The sequence below is a fragment of the Schistocerca gregaria genome, chromosome 5 (assembly GCF_023897955.1).
Source record: "Schistocerca gregaria isolate iqSchGreg1 chromosome 5, iqSchGreg1.2, whole genome shotgun sequence".
Classification (NCBI taxonomy): domain Eukaryota; kingdom Metazoa; phylum Arthropoda; class Insecta; order Orthoptera; family Acrididae; genus Schistocerca; species Schistocerca gregaria.
The window spans coordinates 331,925,605-331,946,373 of NC_064924.1; the positions used below are offsets into that span (position 1 = coordinate 331,925,605).

General features: G+C 37.2%; 1 protein-coding gene across 2 annotated transcripts in view; it reads left to right on the forward strand.

Annotated features, from left to right (window-relative positions):
• Positions 1–20,769, forward strand: part of LOC126272196 (pleckstrin homology domain-containing family F member 2-like) — a 148,334-nt gene that overhangs the window by 61,511 nt on the left and 66,054 nt on the right. For both annotated transcript variants that reach the window (XM_049974876.1, XM_049974875.1), the window contains exon 6: positions 6,254–6,360. In XM_049974876.1, coding sequence (XP_049830833.1) covers positions 6,254–6,360 — 107 coding nt within the window. The remainder of the gene's footprint in view (positions 1–6,253; positions 6,361–20,769) is intronic.

A 20,769-nucleotide genomic window follows, 5' to 3' on the forward strand; every position in this document is an offset into this window, starting at 1 on the left:
ACCTGTGCAACTTTCCAGTCTTTGGGTACAGATCTTTCGTTGAGCGAACGGTTCTATATGATTGTTAAGTATGGAGCTAATGCATCAGCATACTACGAAAGGAACCTAATTATTAAACAGTCTGGACCAGAAGACTTGCTTTGATTAAGTGATTTGAGTTGCTTCACTACTCCGAGGATATTTACTTCTACGTTACTCATGTTGGCAGCTGTTCTCGATTCGAATTCTGGAATATTTACTTCATCTTCTTTTGTAAAGGCATTTCAGAAGGCTGTGTTTAGTAAATCTGCCTTGGAAGCACTGACCTGGATAGTATCTCTATTGTTATCGCGCAGAGAAGGCATTGATTGTTTCTTGCCGCTAACATACTTCACATATGAGCAGAATTTCTTTGGATTTTCTGCCAGGTTTCGAGACAAAGTTTCATTATGGAAACTGTTATAGGCGTCTCACATTGAACTCCGTGCTAAGTTTCGAGCTTCTCTAAAGGATCGCCAATCTTGGGGATTTTGCGTTAGGCATTGTTATTAATTAAATTTCTCTTATGTTAATCCTGTTGAAAGCGCCGTCCAATTGTGACTGAAGTTTTGAGTGACACTACTGAAAGAGAGATGTGCCATCTGCAAAATGGAAGACTTCAACCATTCAAATTGTCGTATTTCTCATGTCAGTCAGTTCCTCAGAATAAATCTTCAAATTGGTAACTGGACAGTTTTGAATGACATTACAAATGACTGAGTTTTGATTGTTCGTAACTTTTGATCAGTTCATCCCCCCCCCACCCCTATACTTTGATAACCTTTTGGTAAAATGTTGTACTTTGCTGAAGTTTTACAGAAGTACATAACTGCCTTAATCACTGCCTTCAGTTCTCTGGATTATCTCTCCAACATGGAGCATACATGCATTTGCTATTTCTCCACACTAGTTCACATTATGTTTTAACACCAATCATTTCCATTATAGTTCACAACTTAGTGCTCACTCAAATGTAATCCCTCCCACCCTATTTCAGTTGGATAATACAGTGGCTGTCAAAGGGGTCAGAACATTGTTCTTGCAAAATGTTGTAAATTGGATGCATCCCTTCCCAATCAATGTCTCCGCATCATCTTCTTTGTGCGCCACACCTCCCCGGCCGGCTCTGGACTCTGGTACCTGTATGTTGCATGTCTAAAGTGTCTGCCTGCCATCTATCCCTCACACATTTCTATCCTGCATGCCTGCTGCCTCGTTTACAGTGGGAATTTGGATTAAATTGCTGCATTCCATTAAAAAAATTAACTTCAGTAACTTTTTTTGTTGTACATGCTTAGTTATTTGTGCACTTTGGTACCTTTTAAAACTTCACTTCAGAAAAAAACCTTTTTTCTAATGAGCTATCGATAAAGTCCAAATGTACTTCAAGGGTTGTCATGTTTTTAAAATGTAGGCGTGTCCTTTCACTGTTCATAGAGATAGCTGCTTCAGCACATAGGTCAGTTATGAGGAGCATTAATATTTAACACTTTGCATGTTTTTCTTCAACAGAGTACGTATTCAGATTCCACATAGTAACTTACATTATATCCTATTTTTTGTTTTACACTCAGGTGTCTACTGTTAATTTAACTGACATTTGTCAGTTTTTGTACTGGTACTCTCTCTCCTTCTGCTCTGGTTGCCAACTAAATAATAAAGTTAATATTGAGAGGTAGCTATTGTGCATGAAGAGATTTTATATAGCCACTTTCCATGCTTATACAGTGAAATAGCAGCATGCACCCCATTGCAGTAGTGTGTGACTATACCTTGTCATATGATAAAATTTAGTTCCTTAATGGCCACTCTTATACTTCACTTTGCGTTATTGAGTGAAAGTGACAAGTACAGGTACACTGGCTATGGGTAATATCTGTGGCTTGGAGCCACATTTCTTCCAAGAATCTCCTACTCAACTACACATAGTGCAAAGTTATTTACATTTCTGTGGAGTCATCATCTGATGCATATGAAATAGCTGAATAGAGATGGTTTCACAGTCGATAAATTACACGAATATAAAGTGGGGCATAGGCTTCAGAGCAGATGATACTGTAAGGTATAGAAAATGGATGACAGGTATTTCATTTTGGCAGTGTGAATATATCTGTAGTGTGTTATTTCATTCAGAAGATTTGATTCTGTAATATGTAACATCATAATATTCTACATTGAAATAGAACTGGTTTAAAGTTACGGAAGTGAATTGTCCCAATCTTTTTCCTCCTCTTGTCACTTGGATGAAAGCATGAAACGGATTATGTCAAAAGCTACTTCACATTGTTCCATTGCATGATGAAAATTTGGTACAAGCAACTTACATGGTTTAATGAAACAGTTCCTTTAAAAATGGGTGTTTCTTCTGTGGCTAGGGGAGCCATTTAGCTATAACTATGCAAAAAGTATATAATTGTGTTAGAAGCTATAAGTTGTGGGAGGAATGATGTAGTAGCAGTTTTAATAACTGATTCTAGTATTCATTTTGCTATGCTACCATCTTGTCTCTGTTAATTAGTTCCTTCCTAATTAGGAATATCCTTTATTTGACTGTGACGCATCATACTGTGAAATGGTAACTCCTCTTTACAGTAGTTGATCAGTAATTATGACTTTACTATACACTTAACTACAAAATGATGCAAGCAAGCTGTTGTTGTTGTTGTTGTTGTTGTTGTGGTCTTCAGTCCTGAGACTGGTTTGAAGCAGCTCTCCATGCTACTCTATCCTGTGCAAGCTTCTTCATCTCTCAGTACTTACTGCAACCTATATCCTTCTGAATCGGCTTAGTGTATTCATCTCTTGGTCTCCCTCTACTATTTTTACCCTCCACGCTGCCCTCCAGTACTAAATTGGTGATCCCTTGATGCCTCAGAACATGTCCTACCAACCGATCCCTTCTTCTAGTCAAGTTGTGCCACAAACTCCTCTTCTCCCTAATTCTATTCAATACCTCCTCATTATTTATGTGATCTACCCATCTGAGCAAGCTACCACACATGAAATAATTCTTATGCAAATAGATGGGGAGATGCTAACTGTAGTTATTTGTTTCCAAACTTTTAGATGTTTGAGGGTGGGACACTAACAGAACAAATGGAACACATTAGCCGGAACAATTGAGCCTATCTGCATTTCTACTCGCAGAAAATGTTAACATGTAAAAGACCTCAGACTGAACAGCATGTAATTAACTAATAATCAGTAATTAAATGTACAGTTATAGCTGCATTGAATTGATGGCACAATGCACACTGTGGTGGATGGTCTTTTAATTACAACTGTGAAAATCGTATAATTCTTATAAATATAAGTGTGCATAAGTTCACTGTCTAGTAAATATGTGAAAGACTGCATTCAAATAGTGGAAACTCCAGATTGGAATATCGACAATATTAGGAAAATGATAGGTTGCTATTCACCATAAAGATGACATGTCGAGTTGCAGCCAGGCACAATGAAAAGACTTACACATTTAGCTTTCGACCCAAGCCTTTTTAAAAACACAGAAGCCAGCACACTGCTTGCACACATGACTGCTCTCTGGTGCAGCCCCAACCAGAAGATTTGGCTTTGGTTGAAAACTCAATGTGGAACAGTCTTTTCATTGCGCATGTCAGGAACTCAACATGTCATCTTTATGGAAAGACAAAATTTAACTAACATTATGCAAAAACTTGAACTGCACTGGTTAGCACTTTAATTTTCTCACACATAATGAAATTAATATTTTCACTGAACTTTATTCACCTCAGTGCCTCTACTGCTTAGTAATGAATTTGGAACTCTTTCTTGTAATGTCAGCTTTGTTGAATATGCCACAGTTATTTGATATATTTGTTACAGGAAGCTGATTTATTATTCAGATGATCCCATTGCATTAGTTGATTTTAGAATATATGAACTGTAGCTTGTACGAGATTTCTTTTGTAATTGTTAACTACAAAACAAATGTTTTAGGCACATGGAATGTAGTATTGGGTTGCACTCACTACTTAACTAATAAAATGTGTAAGACCATTTGCAATGAACAGACAAGAGATTATTCAAAATAAAGCACCACGATTGAGAGAGGTTGGCTTCACAGTTCAAAAACATGACTTTCCCTAATGGCCTCCTGAGACATATGCACTGATTACACACATATTAGCCGATTACACAACACACGTAACACAAAATATGTTAGTTCATAGTTGCTTCAATGAACAGATAATTTGCCTCTGTTAGGAATGCTTCATACTTTCAAACAGTTGTGTCTGTTAAACATTTGGCTCCATATAAGCTGATGAATCTTTGTACAAATAGCTAGCCACTGTCTACAACATTCATTAGGATGGCCATTCCACCAAAACAAAACTGGCTGTTAAATACTTGCAGATATAGAACCAATATCGCAATGGTATACAGCTGTTATGCAGGGTGGAGCAAGGAAGACACAGTTTTCACTATTGAGTAATTGAAACATGGTTTTATTTTTAAAAATCTTGTTTTTGAAATTTGCATACCTTAATTAGGTTCAGAAAATAATATCGCAGAAACGATGTCCTTCTTGCTGGACACAAATTTGGATCCTCATATGAAAGTTATTCATGGCTCATTCCAACATATAATTTGGGGAAGCTTCAATTTCCTGACAAATGGAAGTCTTGAGGTCATCAATTGGACGGGGCTTGTTCATGTAAACTCCTGGCGTCGAGCAACACCACAAAAAGAAGTCACAGATCGATAGATTGAGTGAGCATGGGGGCCAAGGAATGTCACCATATCGTGAAATGACATGTGTTGGGAACATTTGTTGAACCACTTCCATGGATGCTCTTACCGTGTGAGCTGGCACCATCTTATTGGAACCACATTTCTCTCATGCTAAATCAACGCATTTTAAGTTCTGGGCAAAGAAAGTTGTTTAACATTTCGATCTAGTGCACTGATGTCACAGTAACTGCAGTTTCTACCTCTTCAAAAAAATTAGTGTCCAACAAGCCCTGTCTTAGAGAAAATGCACCACACTTTTGACTTTTGAGCTGTAGAGAGTTTTTTGGTGTAACTCGCGTGGGTTGTCAGACACCCAGTACAGACAGTTCTGTACATTAACACAACCATTCTTTACATTCTCATAAACATTTAGATGAAAATTTGTTTTATCACCAATGAATATTGGGATATCTGCATCTTCCGTAAGAATAGTGTCCACTATGTCACAAAATTCTCTATGCTGCACAAAATCTGTTTCACTTAGCTGCTGGACAATCATGTTGTACAGGTGAAAATTGAGCTCATTGCGTATGATGCGAAAGGCATACCAAGTGATACAGCGTGTCACCTAGCTGATCATTTCGGACCAGCTAGAACTGCCATTCTTAACACTATAAATTTTCCAGATTCGAACTGAATAGGAAAGACCAGGTGATTTCTTTTCCATCACAGATCCAGTATTCCTAAACGCTGCAACTTCTTGAAGTATAGTGTTTCAGTCTGGGTCAACATCTCGATGCCTAACATTAAACTTTTGATGAAAAAGATGTTGAACCATGACCACAGAATATTTGTTTCTAAAGAACTGCTTCACTGTGAACACATGACACTCTATACTCCAATATTCCATAGCAACTGAAATTGCTATGTCTGAACTGCCTGCCGACAGTCACTCGAGATCAGTAACCCACTCATTGATGAGTACTAGCAGTTTCAGAAAACATGTGTTTCCTCTGCTCCACCCCGTATAACAGTTGATTTCAGAAGTAGCATTTAGTCCAATGAAGAGGTGGGATAGGATTGCTTTCTTTGTCCAGCAGTAAATCTCCTAACTGATGTAATAGCTATTTCTTTACAGCCATTACTCTCTCATGTACTACGTAAACTTTTTGACAGTACTATTTAATATTTTGTTTTATGTATGACCTAATTGAAGTAGTAAAGATCTTAATATTAACAGATATTATCTAAAACACAATAAAGAATGAAGTTGATTCATTCTAATCTTTATCGGTAGGTAGCAGCATGTTGCGGTGCTGTACTAGTGTGTCATGCAGCTCTTTGTTAATTTGTGCTACTACCACTAGATGGAGCTGGCTTACACACTGTTGGTAGCCTGTATTATGCCAGATTGTCTGTGCTTACAGACATGCGCTGCCAATGCATAAAACAAAAACTGATTCTGACGAATTTATATTGATTGTAATACATGTATCATTGCAATTTTTGCTGTGTTCAATAATACCCACATTATTTACAGGTGGTAAAAAGGCGGTAGAAGTTCATGCTGCTGTCTGGGTACCTGATTCTGAGGCTGCTGTCTGCATGCACTGTAAAAAAACTCAGTTTACTGTGCTGAATCGACGGGTAAGTCAGATTTTTATAAATGTCGTTTGTTGCATGTTTAGTAGAAGTGACCAAGTTAGTATAGCAAAAATCACAGTAGTAAGAAATCAAACTCCAATAATTTCAATACCAGTCTCTGATAATTGTTTGCATAAAACTTCATGGATTCATCAATTCATTCATTCACTCATTATATTTCATAAATCCTATCACAGGGTGCATACGGCCCAGGACAACAGAGAGATCTGGAAAAAACCCTGGAATTTTTTCATCCGGGAGAAAACTGGGGAAAACCCGGGAATTTGTTAGAATTCTGGGAAGTTTTCATTGATTTTGTTTTCAGTAAAATTTTTGTAATTTTGACTTGTAAGAACCTATATTTTAACAAAGGATATTACTGTATCCCACTACTGCAGAATAATACTACAGCAATAAAACATGAACGAGAGAAAAAACGAAAATAAAACTTAAATTGCAAAGGAGATGCACGATATGCAACAACAAAACACAGTGTGCATACAAGCGTCTGCCAACAGCAAAATGTGCCATAGGCTTTAGGAAACCTATGCAATGCTTCGTAACAACAAATTGCCTCCGTTGAGCGTGACGTCCCAACTGTTTACATTAGATTTGTTTTAGTAGTTACGAGCGGAATCATGTGCATGTGCAGTACCTTCTCCCACTTCTGCCTACACAAATGTAGCTGTTGACTGTGTAAGCAGTCGCAGCAAGCAGCTAGATGCTACCAGGGAAAAATTTGCCGGCACGCCTAAGTTCCCAGATTCACGCATGTGCATGAGAAAAAACCTTGTTTTGCAAAGCGCCTAGCATCCTAGGTCTATTGATTATTCATATGATTTTGAAAAGCATCCCTGTCGATTTTTGAACGCATTCTAAGTTGATTTCTGAATGAATCATAAGTTGATTTGTGAATGTGTGCATAGTGTATGTGATGTCTCTGTCAAGGGAATCCTTGTTGCATCTAGAAACAAACTTCCCTGCAGATAGAAAACAAACTTCCCTGTAGACAGAAGGGGATATACGAGCTGATTTTTATAAGAAATTTGTAGTACTACTTTTCGATCTCATGCTTAAGAAACTGGAGCGTATGAGTGAAGTGTGAAACTATTTCCTAATTTAAAGCTTTTTGCTTGTAGTGGGCCTAATAGGCATTTGATATTGGTACTTTGTGATTTATATTCTGTCGTGTTATAAAAATGACCATTTGTGCCAAAAGTGTCTAGTTTCTTTGGTGTGTTTTACAATTGCTGCAGTATTAGAAAGGCCAATATAGTCTTATAGCCCAGTGACAAAATAGACATAATCAGATCGAGAAACCACACCAGTCTTGTGTATTATATGAATTAACAGTTTTTTCAGTATTAGATAACGACATTTTGATTTTTCATGTAGCAAAATGTTTGATCAACTTTGATGAGGTAATAGATTCTTTCACAGAAAGGAAAGCACGCCATGTAAAGCTGTAGCAAGATTAGATGGAAAAAAATGGTAGGAGCTACTTGAAGAAATGTGTACTTTATTGCTTGGCTCTTGTCTTTATTGGTTTTATGTCATGCAAAACAGCGAGTTGTTTGCTACTAGGCAATAAAGAGTGCAAATTTTCTGAAGAGTTCTTGTTCTCCCGATTACAAATAATCCCATCCGCTATTAATTGCGAGAGATACATATTTTTTAAAGTGGAACAGACTGTCAAATTGACCGACTGGGAGCAGGAGAGGCACCACAGAACATTTTAATTTCCACTATCCTGAATATAGTTTGATAGCATCCATTACAAAATATACACATTTCAATTCCACACAGCGAAATACAGTGACGTGTGATGAAAGAATTCTGTCTGAAGAGACTTGGCACTGCACTTTGGCACACTTATGACCAAACAACGTGTCTTACATTTCCTAACACACGTTTTATGTTTCAGACTTTTCAGACAGATGTGCACTACAAGATTCTTTAGTATTTGCCCGGTTAGCAAATATCGTAGATCCAGGGCTGATGCGCAGAGCATTCTGAGTGGGTAGCCTCCATGTACCCGTGTTTACATTTAGTGATTTTGCTGTTTCTACTACATTTACTCTCATGTCAAATGAAAACAAAACGGATATCTGTGGCCAGGAGCTATCAAGTGAATGAAAATACATTCACATAATTACGGAAGGCTAAAATATGTTATTGGTTTTAGATTTGATTTATTTCCACCTTTCCTGACAGTGAAATTATTTTTGTTTGTTTGCTAAAGAAATTTGACTTTTATTAACCTTTTCCGCAGAGGCAGTCAATGTATTTGAAACCAAATAATTAATTCCACAGTACTGGCTAGTTTCAACTGTTCGCTGCATTTTAAGTGCACGTTTTCATCTTGTAGCATGTATGGCATTATGCCATAATAAAGAACCAAACATGATGTAATACAGTACTGGTGCTCCAAGAAAATTTAAATCCCGGAAACCACCCTGAAAAACTTAATATCAGATCGAGGTCTACTTCATTGGGAATCTGGGCATATGAATGTGCACTTTAAGTATGCACTTTAAATGTGCATATTTAAGTATGGTTCACGAAATTTCAATGCTCTTGGAATATCTTCTGATGTCTTGTATGTACGTACATACGGGCTTCCTATGTCCAGGTGTGTCGCCTGTTATCTGCACACTCGGGCAACTGCTGAGACAAACCCATTTCTAACGAGTCGCGGGAAAATATTCTGAATGGTGGCTTGAAAGGCGTCACTTTCAAAGTAAATATCCTTTTACGTAAGTTGAACTATGTGCGAGAATGTACCATGAATTTCTTAAATCAGAGGGCGTTGACTCTCATTTGACGAGCATTTAGAAGAATTTCGAACCCTGAAGAGCAGACATTTATGTCACTATTAAAAATTTTACTGGCACATTTGTGTGATATAAGATCAGATGGGTAGATCACTTAACTAATGATGAAGTATTGAATAGAAATGGGGAGAAGAGGAGTTTGTGGCACAACTTGACAAAAAGAAGGGACCGGTTAGTAGGACATATTCTGAGGCATCAAGAGATCACAAATATAGCATTGGAGGGCAGCGTGGAGGGTAAAAATCGTAGAGGGGGACCAAGAGCTGAATACACTAAGCAGATTCAGAAGGATGTAGGTTGCAGTAAGTACTGGGAGATGAAACAGCTTGCACAGGATAGGGTAGCATGGAGAGCTGCATCAAACCAGTCTCAGGACTGAAGACCACAAAAACAACATCTTAAAGTGTAACATGCGCAAAAAAGATCCACATTATATGCAAAAGTGTATCTTCCCTTGCAGCTTATTAACCTTAGAGACCAATATTATATGTGAACGCTTTGTTTTCCTTGGAGCAACACTATGTATACTAATTTAAACTATTAACTTTCCCTGTTTGTGTGTTCGTACTGCCTAACAGTGATGTTGCTGTTGGCTGACTACATTACGTGTCCCATGCTCTGAATATCTGCTGTCATTGGCTGGCGATATCACATGACATGAGCTATAACTGCCTTACAGAAGCACATCTCAATCTTGATTTCAATGATTCGGAAAGTAACATGTGGTGTTTGGTGGAATTCCAATGTATACTTTCGTAATACGAAAATACGCAGCGTACATGTTGCACAGCAAAGATATTTCCAAAATGTGTGTTTTTTCCCTGAGTTTCGTTTTCCAAAGTGCCGGGAAATTCAATGCCCGTGTATAAAACCATAACCATTCAAAGGATTGATAAGTTTCACAGGGAAAATATGTCACTTAACACGGAAAAAAGTGTTTTTTCACCTGGCAGAAAGTGTATTTTTAACTGAGAAATCCGGGAATTATTTTTCCTTGTCCACGTATACCCCTGTATTACCTACTACATGTTTCATTTAATTATCACAGGTGGAGTTTACAATACGTTTAATGTCTGGAACAAAATTTCTACATACAGAAAAATGCAGACAGTTACGTAAATTCTCATCACTGATGTTTGCTCTTAACCAAGACTTGTTAATTTTCATAACAGGAAAGAATCCCTCATAAACGTATGTCAAGCCAAACATTGACATTATGTTCGTGGCTTCACGATGGAGACAAAGAAACTCTTGCTGTGGAAAGTCGTGATAAAAGTCTATTACACGTCTGGCCTAAAAGAACTTGTCTCTCAGACGAGAATTACACTGTAGATCTATTAATTCCATTTGCAAATTGGGATGAATATCAACTACAGAAAGAGAAAATGGTCTCGAGAACCATTCAAAAGCTTGGGATAAATGTGATATATCCCCAAATCGCTTGAGAAATTCCTCTTTTATTGCACTAAGTACGGAAAAATATTCTTTGCAATTCTGTTCTCGCACAGTAGACAGAGTAGGGAAATGCACTTCGTTTCCTGACGAAAGCTATTGTTCCCACAGCTCAAGCTTTCTGCTGAAAGCTTGCACCTTTTCAACCATTTCACAAATGAACTGATTTTCTCCTTGCAAACTTGTGTTCAATGCATTCATGTGTGTAGTAACGTCCACTCTGTATCTTCTATCTTGGGGTCGTACCTTCCTTTGTCCTTTAAAAACTGATTTATTGTTATTCTCAGTTCAAAAAATCTTTTGAGTACATTAACATGGCTAAGCCAGCGGTCTTGACTGTGGTATGGTATGTCACCGTACTCTTCCCCAGTTTCAGCTAAATATGTGTGAAACTGTCAATGTGTAAGCCTGTGGGATCCCAAATAATTAACTGCCCAAATTACCACTTGCATGATGTCCCCAGTTTTGCTGCTTTTGCACAGAGTACTTCTTGGTGCAAAATGCAGTGAATGCTGTACAAGGATTCTTCTGTACGTTGTAGCTTTATTCTTAGTAATCCAACAAATCCCATTTGTTCTCCTTTCATTGCAGATGCTCTGTTTGTTCTCACTGACACCAAACATTCCCAGCTGAAACAACAGCTTCTTCAACGGCTTTTAGGATATCCGCGCCGGTGGTCATGCTTTTTAAAGATATCATATCTAAAAAAATACTCTGTTATGTGCAGAGAATTGTCCACACTACAGACATAAATCACTGATTGCGCAGTGTCTGAAATATCTGTGGACTCATCAAGTGTGATGGAAAATGCAATGAACTCCTGCACTGCACTCCTTAATTGATGGTAAACGTCACCTGCATGGCACTTATGCAATGACTTAACAGTCCGCCGAGAAAGAGTGATAGCTCGAAACTGATTTGCATTCAGTGGCAAAGTAAATTTGCAGAGTCGTTGATGCACTCCTTTATAAACTCTCCTTCAGCTAGTGGTCATACCGCTGGACTATCATTGCTGTCGTCCTGAAAAATTGAAAACAGTGCTCCATAAAATGTTAAATCAGTTAGATGAGACACATGACGAAAGAAAGTCGCAGATCTCTCGTGACAACAGCAACTTACGTCAGATTCATCTAGTATCGTCAGATCGCTCTTCCTGAGCTCAGTCAATTTCCCCATCCGCTCAGAATCCGACAATAAATTATACTCGTCCTTGTGAAATTTATTATAATGACCAGTGGAATTAAACATTTCAAATTTTCATGTATTTGCACAAAGAATAGAGAGATTCTCCCATTACTTTTTTAAAAGATAGCAGATCTTCACTTCTCTGTTTCTTTGGTTCATTCTGCATTTTCCGGTTCTTGAAATACAATGTTCACTGTGTAATGGTACTTTAATTATGTAACCATTTTGACACCTCATCTCAACCTCTCGATACCAGCAATATTCTACTGTGTTTCTGTAAAATAGTTAACATATTTCTGTTACAACATTCAGGTTTGATTTCATTAATGTAGAGGTACTTTGATACATTGATATGTATATATTACAGTGATATTAATCTTATGTGTATTCTTTCTTTTGTCACTATGATCTTTGACATACTTGTAACTCTGCTTTTTGGGCGCGTAAGTGGTTATTGGAGAGTCAAGCTTTGGTTGTCATATTAAAAAGACGCAAATTGTTGTCAGTTTATGAAATGTGAACTTTAACAGTGAGGAAGATATTTTCAAGTATGTTTTATATTGTGAAGTGATGTTTTGGAACAAGTTACGTGATATTGCAGCAAAAGTAATAAAAAAGAAGTGTAACTTAAATTCGGAGTGATGATTACTTTTTTACATCACCATTATCCTAACTTGCAAAGGTTTAACCTTCAAGAATGGTTTATGAAACACATCTATAAAACTTTTGAATATCACAGAATAACACCTAGGCCTCTTTGCATCCGAGCTTGGAATCATCACTACCTAGATTTTCGACGATTGAGCCATGAGTTCACAACGAGACCAGTGTGGGAAACACGAAAAGATGAGTGCCTAGTTTATCCATTATTTCAATAAATGACTTTATTAACTGTGCTCTAATGACATCTGCCACATAATATAACTTTGTTGTTGCCCGAAAATGCAATTTTAGCACGTGAGCAACACTACAATCATAATTAATTTTTGACCTTTGTTGTGGTAGGGTTGTTAGAGCTGCATAGTGGTCACTTCGCATCAACGCCCGCAGCTTAGCCTGGTACTACACTTCCGCAACCTGCCGGCTGTCGCCACTGCCCCAGTCGACGATTGCACGTTAGCAGCACACGTGCTACGCTTTGCACTCATGAGCTGCGTGCAATGTGTGCCCGCCTCTGATCTAGAATATTTGATTTGTTCAATTTTTGTTCTACTAATTCCTGGCTAACTTCAGTGTCGTTCTCTTGTTCGTTATCACATGCGTTAACAAAATACACGGTGGGATATGAATACTGTACAGTGACATGAGGTTCTGGGTTTAGTTTGTCATACTTTTCCTGTGTGGTAATCAGGCTGATAGAAAATCTTTGGTCCTTCACAGAGAAACGGCACTTACCATTACCTATGCCTATTTGGGTTTTGTAGGTTCTAAATGTGTCCTTACCTATCAAGCAGTTGACTGTCTACTATTAAAAATTACACTGCACAGATAATTGTTTGATGTTCATGGTGATAAGAGCTTGGTGTTTTACTAATTTGGTTTTGCCGCCTGTAGCGGTTTGTACTTTGCAGTTTTGCACTGGCAGAACAGGAAGTTTATTCAGTCTTTTTAATTCAGTGAAAAATGCTTCAGACATTAAATTAGTCATGGACCCTGGATCAAGTATTAACTGTGTGTCTATACCAAAAAATTTAACTCTGATTACTGCTTGCACTTGTTCTTCCAGTGTATTTTTTGCCAATTTTAGTTCATTTTGGTAAAGATCATCCTTTATGTCTCCTTGTTCATTGAATCGTACAAAATATGTTTACAAATCTTGTTTGCCCCCATCGTTAATAAGGACTGTACTATGGGGCTCAACTATGACCATTTCGGGTTCTCCTGCTGTGTGGTCTGATCTACTTCGGTACATAGGACAACTTCTGTCAGATGTACTCTGTGATTGTTTCTCCAGTGTGTATCATTTCCAGTTCGCAACATGCTTTCTTGTATGTTCATATGGCTGTTGTGAAATGTTGCCGTATTGTGATTTTGCTGCGCAAAGGTTGGCTGCGGTACGGCATGAGCCATGTTATTGTTGTTGCTGCGCGCCGGCCACTGATGCGGCTGACTGTTTTCATGTACACGTGGTGCATAATTTTGAGAGGAGGGATTGAATTTAGCTTGTGGATGGTAATTGTTCCTGTTATAAGGAAAGTTTTGTTTAAATCTCTTGTTCCATTCCCGTATCCATTACCACGGTTAATGTATCCTTGAAGTTGCGCGTACCATTTTTTCTATGTGTTTGTGTCTAACTTTTTGTATTGACCATTCAAGTTATATTGTTGTGGTGTTTGGCTGTCTGATGCCCTATTTGTTACTAATTTCTCTTCATATATGAGGTCGATTGAATCAAAAATGGATAGAAATATATTCTGTGTCTTGCTGAGGTGCAGTAATTAATTTTTCGCGAATGTGTGATGGCAAAAGACTTTTTAAAATTTTTAGAACATCCACAGGAGAAATAGGATTCCTCCAATAACGTATTTTATTGAGGTACTTCTCAAAATACTCTCGCAAACTACCATATTTGCTATCAAAAGGGGCGGTGTTAAAAACTTCTCGCCTAAGTCTCTCCTGTATGGCTTCTGACCAATATTTGTCAAGATATGCCCTTTCAAATTGTAAATGTGTGGTACAATGCTCAGCTACCTCGGTCGACCACTAAAGTACATTGCCTTGCGTGTACCCAACAATAAAACTGATCTTTTGTGCTTCCGTCCAATTTCTAGGAAACGCATGTTGAAAATCGCTAATAAACACAACAGTATTCATCGTCTTACCTTCACTCGTAAATGTTGAAAATTGATGGTGTCTTAATAAACCTGCATCAGCAAATATAGTGGAAAAGTTATTAGTATTTTGTGCTGTGTTTATATAGCTGTCATAATTATTTACACTTCTTGTAGGTACTGGTTCTGGTGTTATGTCCTGTAAACGTACACTTTGTGGTCTGTCATTACACTTGGCATTGTTTGTAAGGTTTGCGATGAGCTGTCTGCATACATTACTTTGGTTTGCTGTGGCTGGCACTTTGTTTATATGTACAGCTGGTGTCTCTGTATCAGTTTCACCTAAATAGTTGTAAATCCTGTGTTCTGTAGCTTGCAATTTTTTTGTCGATAATGTCATTTTCCTTTTGTTGGATAACCATTTCGACTAAATCATTCACTAATTTACATTCCTTCACTACATTTTCCGCTGCGGCACTGGTTTTGTCTGCAGTACCTCCTTCAGCTTGTGAAATTCACATAAATTTTGTCTCTTTCCTTTTTGGCACAGACTGACTCGATTTCAAGTGATGCTACTTTTCAAGTGAGTTCATCAATAGCTATTGGTATATTTTCGCAATCCTTGTGCAGTTTGTTTACTATGATGGAGATGTTCTTCACCATGGAAGTTTATTGTGTTTGTGTAGCTTCCAGGTTCGTGTGTGTGTCTTTCATCCCTTTTATTTGCTGCTCTACTGTATCATTCTTCTTGTTAAGAGTGTGTAATTTCTGTTTTTTTACCTGTAATGTCATTGTTTACTTCGGAAAGTACATGTTGGCTGTTTTTCCATGTCTTTAAATTTTACATTCATCTCCTCTCAAAAAGTCTTTTTGTCAAATCACTGATCTGCTGTGTGACGGTGTCCTGAAAATCTCTTAAAACTTGTTTTTGTCCTTGTTTTATGTGGTTTAATGTCTTATGTGACTGTGGTAAGGTTTTGCGACAAGCTGTCAAATTATCTATTTATGTCTGTCTGCAAATTGGTGTTTATATTTTTTATTTCTGCGCGCAAACTGGTGTTTGTATTTTGTAAGTCTGCACGCAAATTGGTGTTCATACTATCCAGTTTTTAAGTATTATGGCAAGTGCGTCATTTTGGCTGCTATTTAATGTACTTTGATTATTGACAACTGTACTCTGCAAATCAACATTTGAATTTCGTGTGATGGGTGACAGTAAAGTATCGTCAAAAATTATGTAACCTGTGGTTTCTATGTTTACTGTGCAAGAAGAATGTTGCTCGTGGAGATACGTGATGTAGTTTCATCTATTGTCATCAATGTATCCTCAAAGTTAGAACTCTGTGAAAGCTAACTTGCACTTGTCATTTCGGTTATGTTCATCTATGAACTATTTAATACAATTAATTGTGGAAGACATGGTGCTGGTACTTCAGATGTTCTATCCTGCAATTGTACGCCATCTTGGCTCATTGCACTTTCGCCATTGTCAACAATAATGGAAACTGATTTTTGTGCTATTTTGTTTGAATATTACACTTAAAACTTTTGGAAAACAGAAAATTGAAATATATTATTATGTGAATTTAAACATGCGACTTATGTGTCATCGAGTGTTATTTATATACTTTGATGATGCGCAAAATGTTGCAACACAAAAAACTTCAGACTTTTCTCTTGTTACTCATTACGAAAAATTTTGAAAAATTCGGTACAATGCATTGAGGAAAGGAAATTAAGGGAGGGTCCTTCTAATTATCACGCATGAGATGTCACCAAGCATAGCAAAGCAGGCAGCTGTGTAGCAGTCCTACCTTTGCTGCAATAAAACAAACTGCATATTTCAAAAAATTTCCATAAATTCCGGTTTCACTCTTGATTCCCTTTTGAATTGGTTTTCTCCACAAGAATTTTTGGTTCTGGTTATTTTGCTCCCAGTCGTTACAGTGCACATGAAAATTTAAAAATAATTAGAACATGCAAAAAAATCTCAATGTTATAAATATTTCTGAATAATTTACATAACTGGTTTCATGGCTTTCTCAATGTCATGTCACCAGGTCGCCATACATATATAATAGAGGGAAACATTCCACGTGGGAAAAATATATCTAAAAACAAAGATGATGTGACTTACCAAACAAAAGCGCTGGCAGGTTGATAGACACACAAACAAACACAAACATACACACAAAATTCTAGCTTTCGCAACCAACGATTGCTTCTTCAGGAAAGAGGGAAGCAGAGGGAAAGACGAAAGCGCGCGCACGCAAACACACACACACACACACACACACACACACACACACACACACACACACACACACCCACACCTGCACATACCCAGACACAAGCAGACATTTGTAAAGGCCGTTACAAAACAATACAAAAAATATTCATTTCTCATTATTCAAGCAGTGCACAATGAATATAGAAGGATCATATAAGGAAAGAAGTTACATCCATACTCATTATCATATTGCAAAATATGTAACATTACAGGTTCGTAAACCAATTCAGGTCCGTGGATTCAATGGGATTTAGTTCTGGGCATAACGGGGGTATCAAACTTTGCTGAATTTTATCGTCAGTCAAAAAGGTTTTCTACTTTTCACTAGTGTATTTGCTTTCATTATCTGACAAAATGCTGTTATATTTTTTAACATTAGGAATGAAATTTTTTAATGTAAATAATTTTGGATACTCAATACTTCTGTCTTAATGGTTGAATATGAGTATTCACCATCACCGAGTACTTGACTTGCAAAACTTATTGAGCATATGGTAGGCTTATTGTTCACCCATCCAACTTGAAATGAGCATCCAACTACCCCAAAGTTGTTGTTTCCCACTGTAACTGTATTTCATGTTTGTTATGCATGATATGCCGCTTCTTTTTCTTAATATGTTGTTGGTGTGACTATCCAAATTTCAAAGATATTTGTGTTTAAGCACAAGTTTGTTGTGATCACATTGGGTGATGCATGTATTGATGATGGCTATTTTATAGTCTAAATTGATCTGCAATGAATCCCGATTATTTGTGACTTTTCACTGTATTCTTTCGTTTGTAGGTATGTATCCTTTTTCACTCTCTACATCTTCTGGACTGTTTTCTTTGTCCAAACAGGTATTTCTTCTTGTGAAGTCACTACACTCACATTTCATTGTTGAAGTTGCACGTTATCTCTTGATATAGCTTTATTTTATAACAGTTAAGTTGCAAGTATCATTCATTGGTAAGATGATGTGGGGATACAAATCACGTCTTTGGAGTGGTAACTGTCACCACACGATGCATACACTAATTCTTTCTTACAACTCTTGTCTTTGAACACCATCAAGTGCATTAATAAATACTCTGGCATTCGCATTGAGTCTGAATGGTAGGACTCAAGAAAGATGCCCTTATACTTAATTTTCAATATGAAGGGTAAGCAATTGTGAGGAGTATCTTTATGATTAATCGTGAATGGTAAACTATTGCATCAATAGAACTGTCACACAATAGGAATGTAGTAGGGTGTACCCTCTATCAGACTTGGATGAAGAATGAAGTGAAATTTTAGCTGTGAGAGTGTAAACACAAATTCTGGAAAAAGAATGTTTATTTGATTGGTAAATTTAATTCCACACATGAGTGTGTATAGTAAGCAATATGATGGTATGGTTGCTGTTCTCTGTGAACTAGTATGGTGCATAATAATGAAACCTAGAACTTAACTTCGAATTCCCGCACCAGATTTATAATCGGTAGGAGAGGAAAGATCAAAGAATGATTTAATCAGGAACAGCTACATTCACATGTACTTCAGAGGCTAACAGTAAGGAAAAGAACTAAAAATCGTCACCACAGCACAAGTGGTTAGCAAGACAACTGTTTGCTTGGTTTTAATACACAGGATAAAACAACAAAATTACTATTGAAATGAATTGCTAAAAAATAAATAAAAATAAATAAATAAAAAAAAAACCAATTAATTTACATACTCTGTGGGGGAAGATCGCTGACGCTATGGCACTGTCGACTTTGTCATTAGAAAAGGACCATGTGATCGACACAAACAAAACCATGCCCAAAATAAGTATGGAATTTTAAATGAGGGAATGAGTTTGCACAAAATTCAATACAAGAGAATAAGATCTAGGAGCTTAAGGCTCTTGGATCTAAACACTGACATAAGTAACAAGAATAAGCAAATACCGAAGAGGAAAATTATCAGGTGAGACAAATTGCAGAAAATTCAGTCATAAGACCACGGAAATCATACGCAATACAGTTTTACTCGTGAAAGGAACAATAAACTAAATGAATTGAATCACAAATACACTTAATGTGGCTACATGTGTTTGAATAAATGGTTGAAATGAACAATAGCCCCTGGATTCTAATGCATTTAACACTTGTGAACTGGAAAGTAAAATTTCTCACACAGTAATAAACGATGACTAATGAAAGGAACCATTAACTTTGGCTAGATCTGAAAACGTAAATAAAACATAACATTAACCTGGTATTGAAAAGTAACTTTGTGCAGACGACCTTACCCATCTTGGATTCTAAGGAAGAGTGGCGAGTTTGCACTCTGAAAAATGGGGTTTGTTCTTCAACAGAAGTGACCAGCCTTTTGTATTGTGCTAATCTACACTAAAGGTTTGACCAAGGCAAACAGAAACCTCTTTGCTTACCCATTATGTGTCTCCTGAAGTTCGCTTTATTCTCATAGTTGCAGATTACTGTACTCCCGCAAATATACACAAAGAAATCTTACTTAACACACTCATTCATGCATTAAATTATTCAGATAAGAAGAGGAAAGAACAGATAAGTGGAATGTAGGACAGTAACTTCTTAAACGTGTGTGGGCTTCCGAGAATCAGAAGTAACTTAATGAACTTCTCACTATTTCATCTGGATCGAACGATTAGCAGATAGATATGATATGAAATATGGAAAATATGTAAAGTATGACCAATATGAACACATCCAGGTGCCCAAGTCTTTTTTATATTGGAGGAAATTGACTAATCACACCAAGAATGAAGTTGGCAGAGGGACAGATAGAGATGAACTTACTCTTATTGCAAAAACATGATGAGGTTCGCAGACCTTTCACTTAAAAATGACAAATTCTGCCACAATATAGAACTTGCTTATTTCAGGCATGTTGCTATGGGATGGTTGATTCGGAACTGTTCAGTACTGAGAAAACTGAATGAGTTTTTATTCCACCTGTCTCAGTTGCACTGATATAAAATTCACCTGTGGTGTTTACCAGTTTTGGGCTGACATGCCCATTTTCAAACAACATGCCATGCTGTTAACTGTAATTATTCATACAGTGTGGTGCTAAAAGGCACAGTAAAGTATGCACTGGGCAACGAGTACCCTCATTGATCTTACGACTATGAGGATGTATTTGCCCTGGGACAACAGGGAAATCCAAGAAAAAACTGGTAACTTTTTATAATTCCAGGAATTTTTTGTTGTTTTAGTTTTCAGTTAAATTTCTGTCATTTTGTCTGATAAGAACTGATATTCTAACAAATAATTTTATTTGAGTCTGTTATTGTAAAATCACACTGCAACAATAAAACATAAATGAGTGGAAAGAAAATAATACTTAACAACAAAACATAGTGCACACCCAAGTGCGTGCTGAGAGTAAAATGTGTACAAAAGCTTTAGGATGAAAAATGTGCAATAGTTCGTAACAGCAAACTACTTTTGATGAGCGTGACATCACAACTTTTAACATTAGTTTTGTTTGATCCGTTGCCAGCATGTTCACATGCATGTACAGAGCTGAAGTTGCATATTAACAGTGGCTTCTCCCACTTCCGGCTACTTGAAATGTGGCTGTTAGCTGCATAAGCAGTAGCACCAAGCAGCCAGATGCTAGCGTGCCCAAGCTGCCAGATTTGCGCATGCGAAGAGCAGTCGCAGTTGCGGTCAGGGTGGGGGGGGGGTGGGGGGGGGATCAATCTCCATGTGTCCCATTTCTACGTTTTGTGGTTTTGCTGTTTTCGTTTACAGCTCTTGCGTCAAATGAAAATGAAATGAATTTCTTTGGCTGGTAGCTTTCAAGTGAATTAAAATACACATTCATGTAACTACAGAAGAATAAAAAATGTTATTAGTTTCAGTTTTCTGATGTTATTTTATTTCT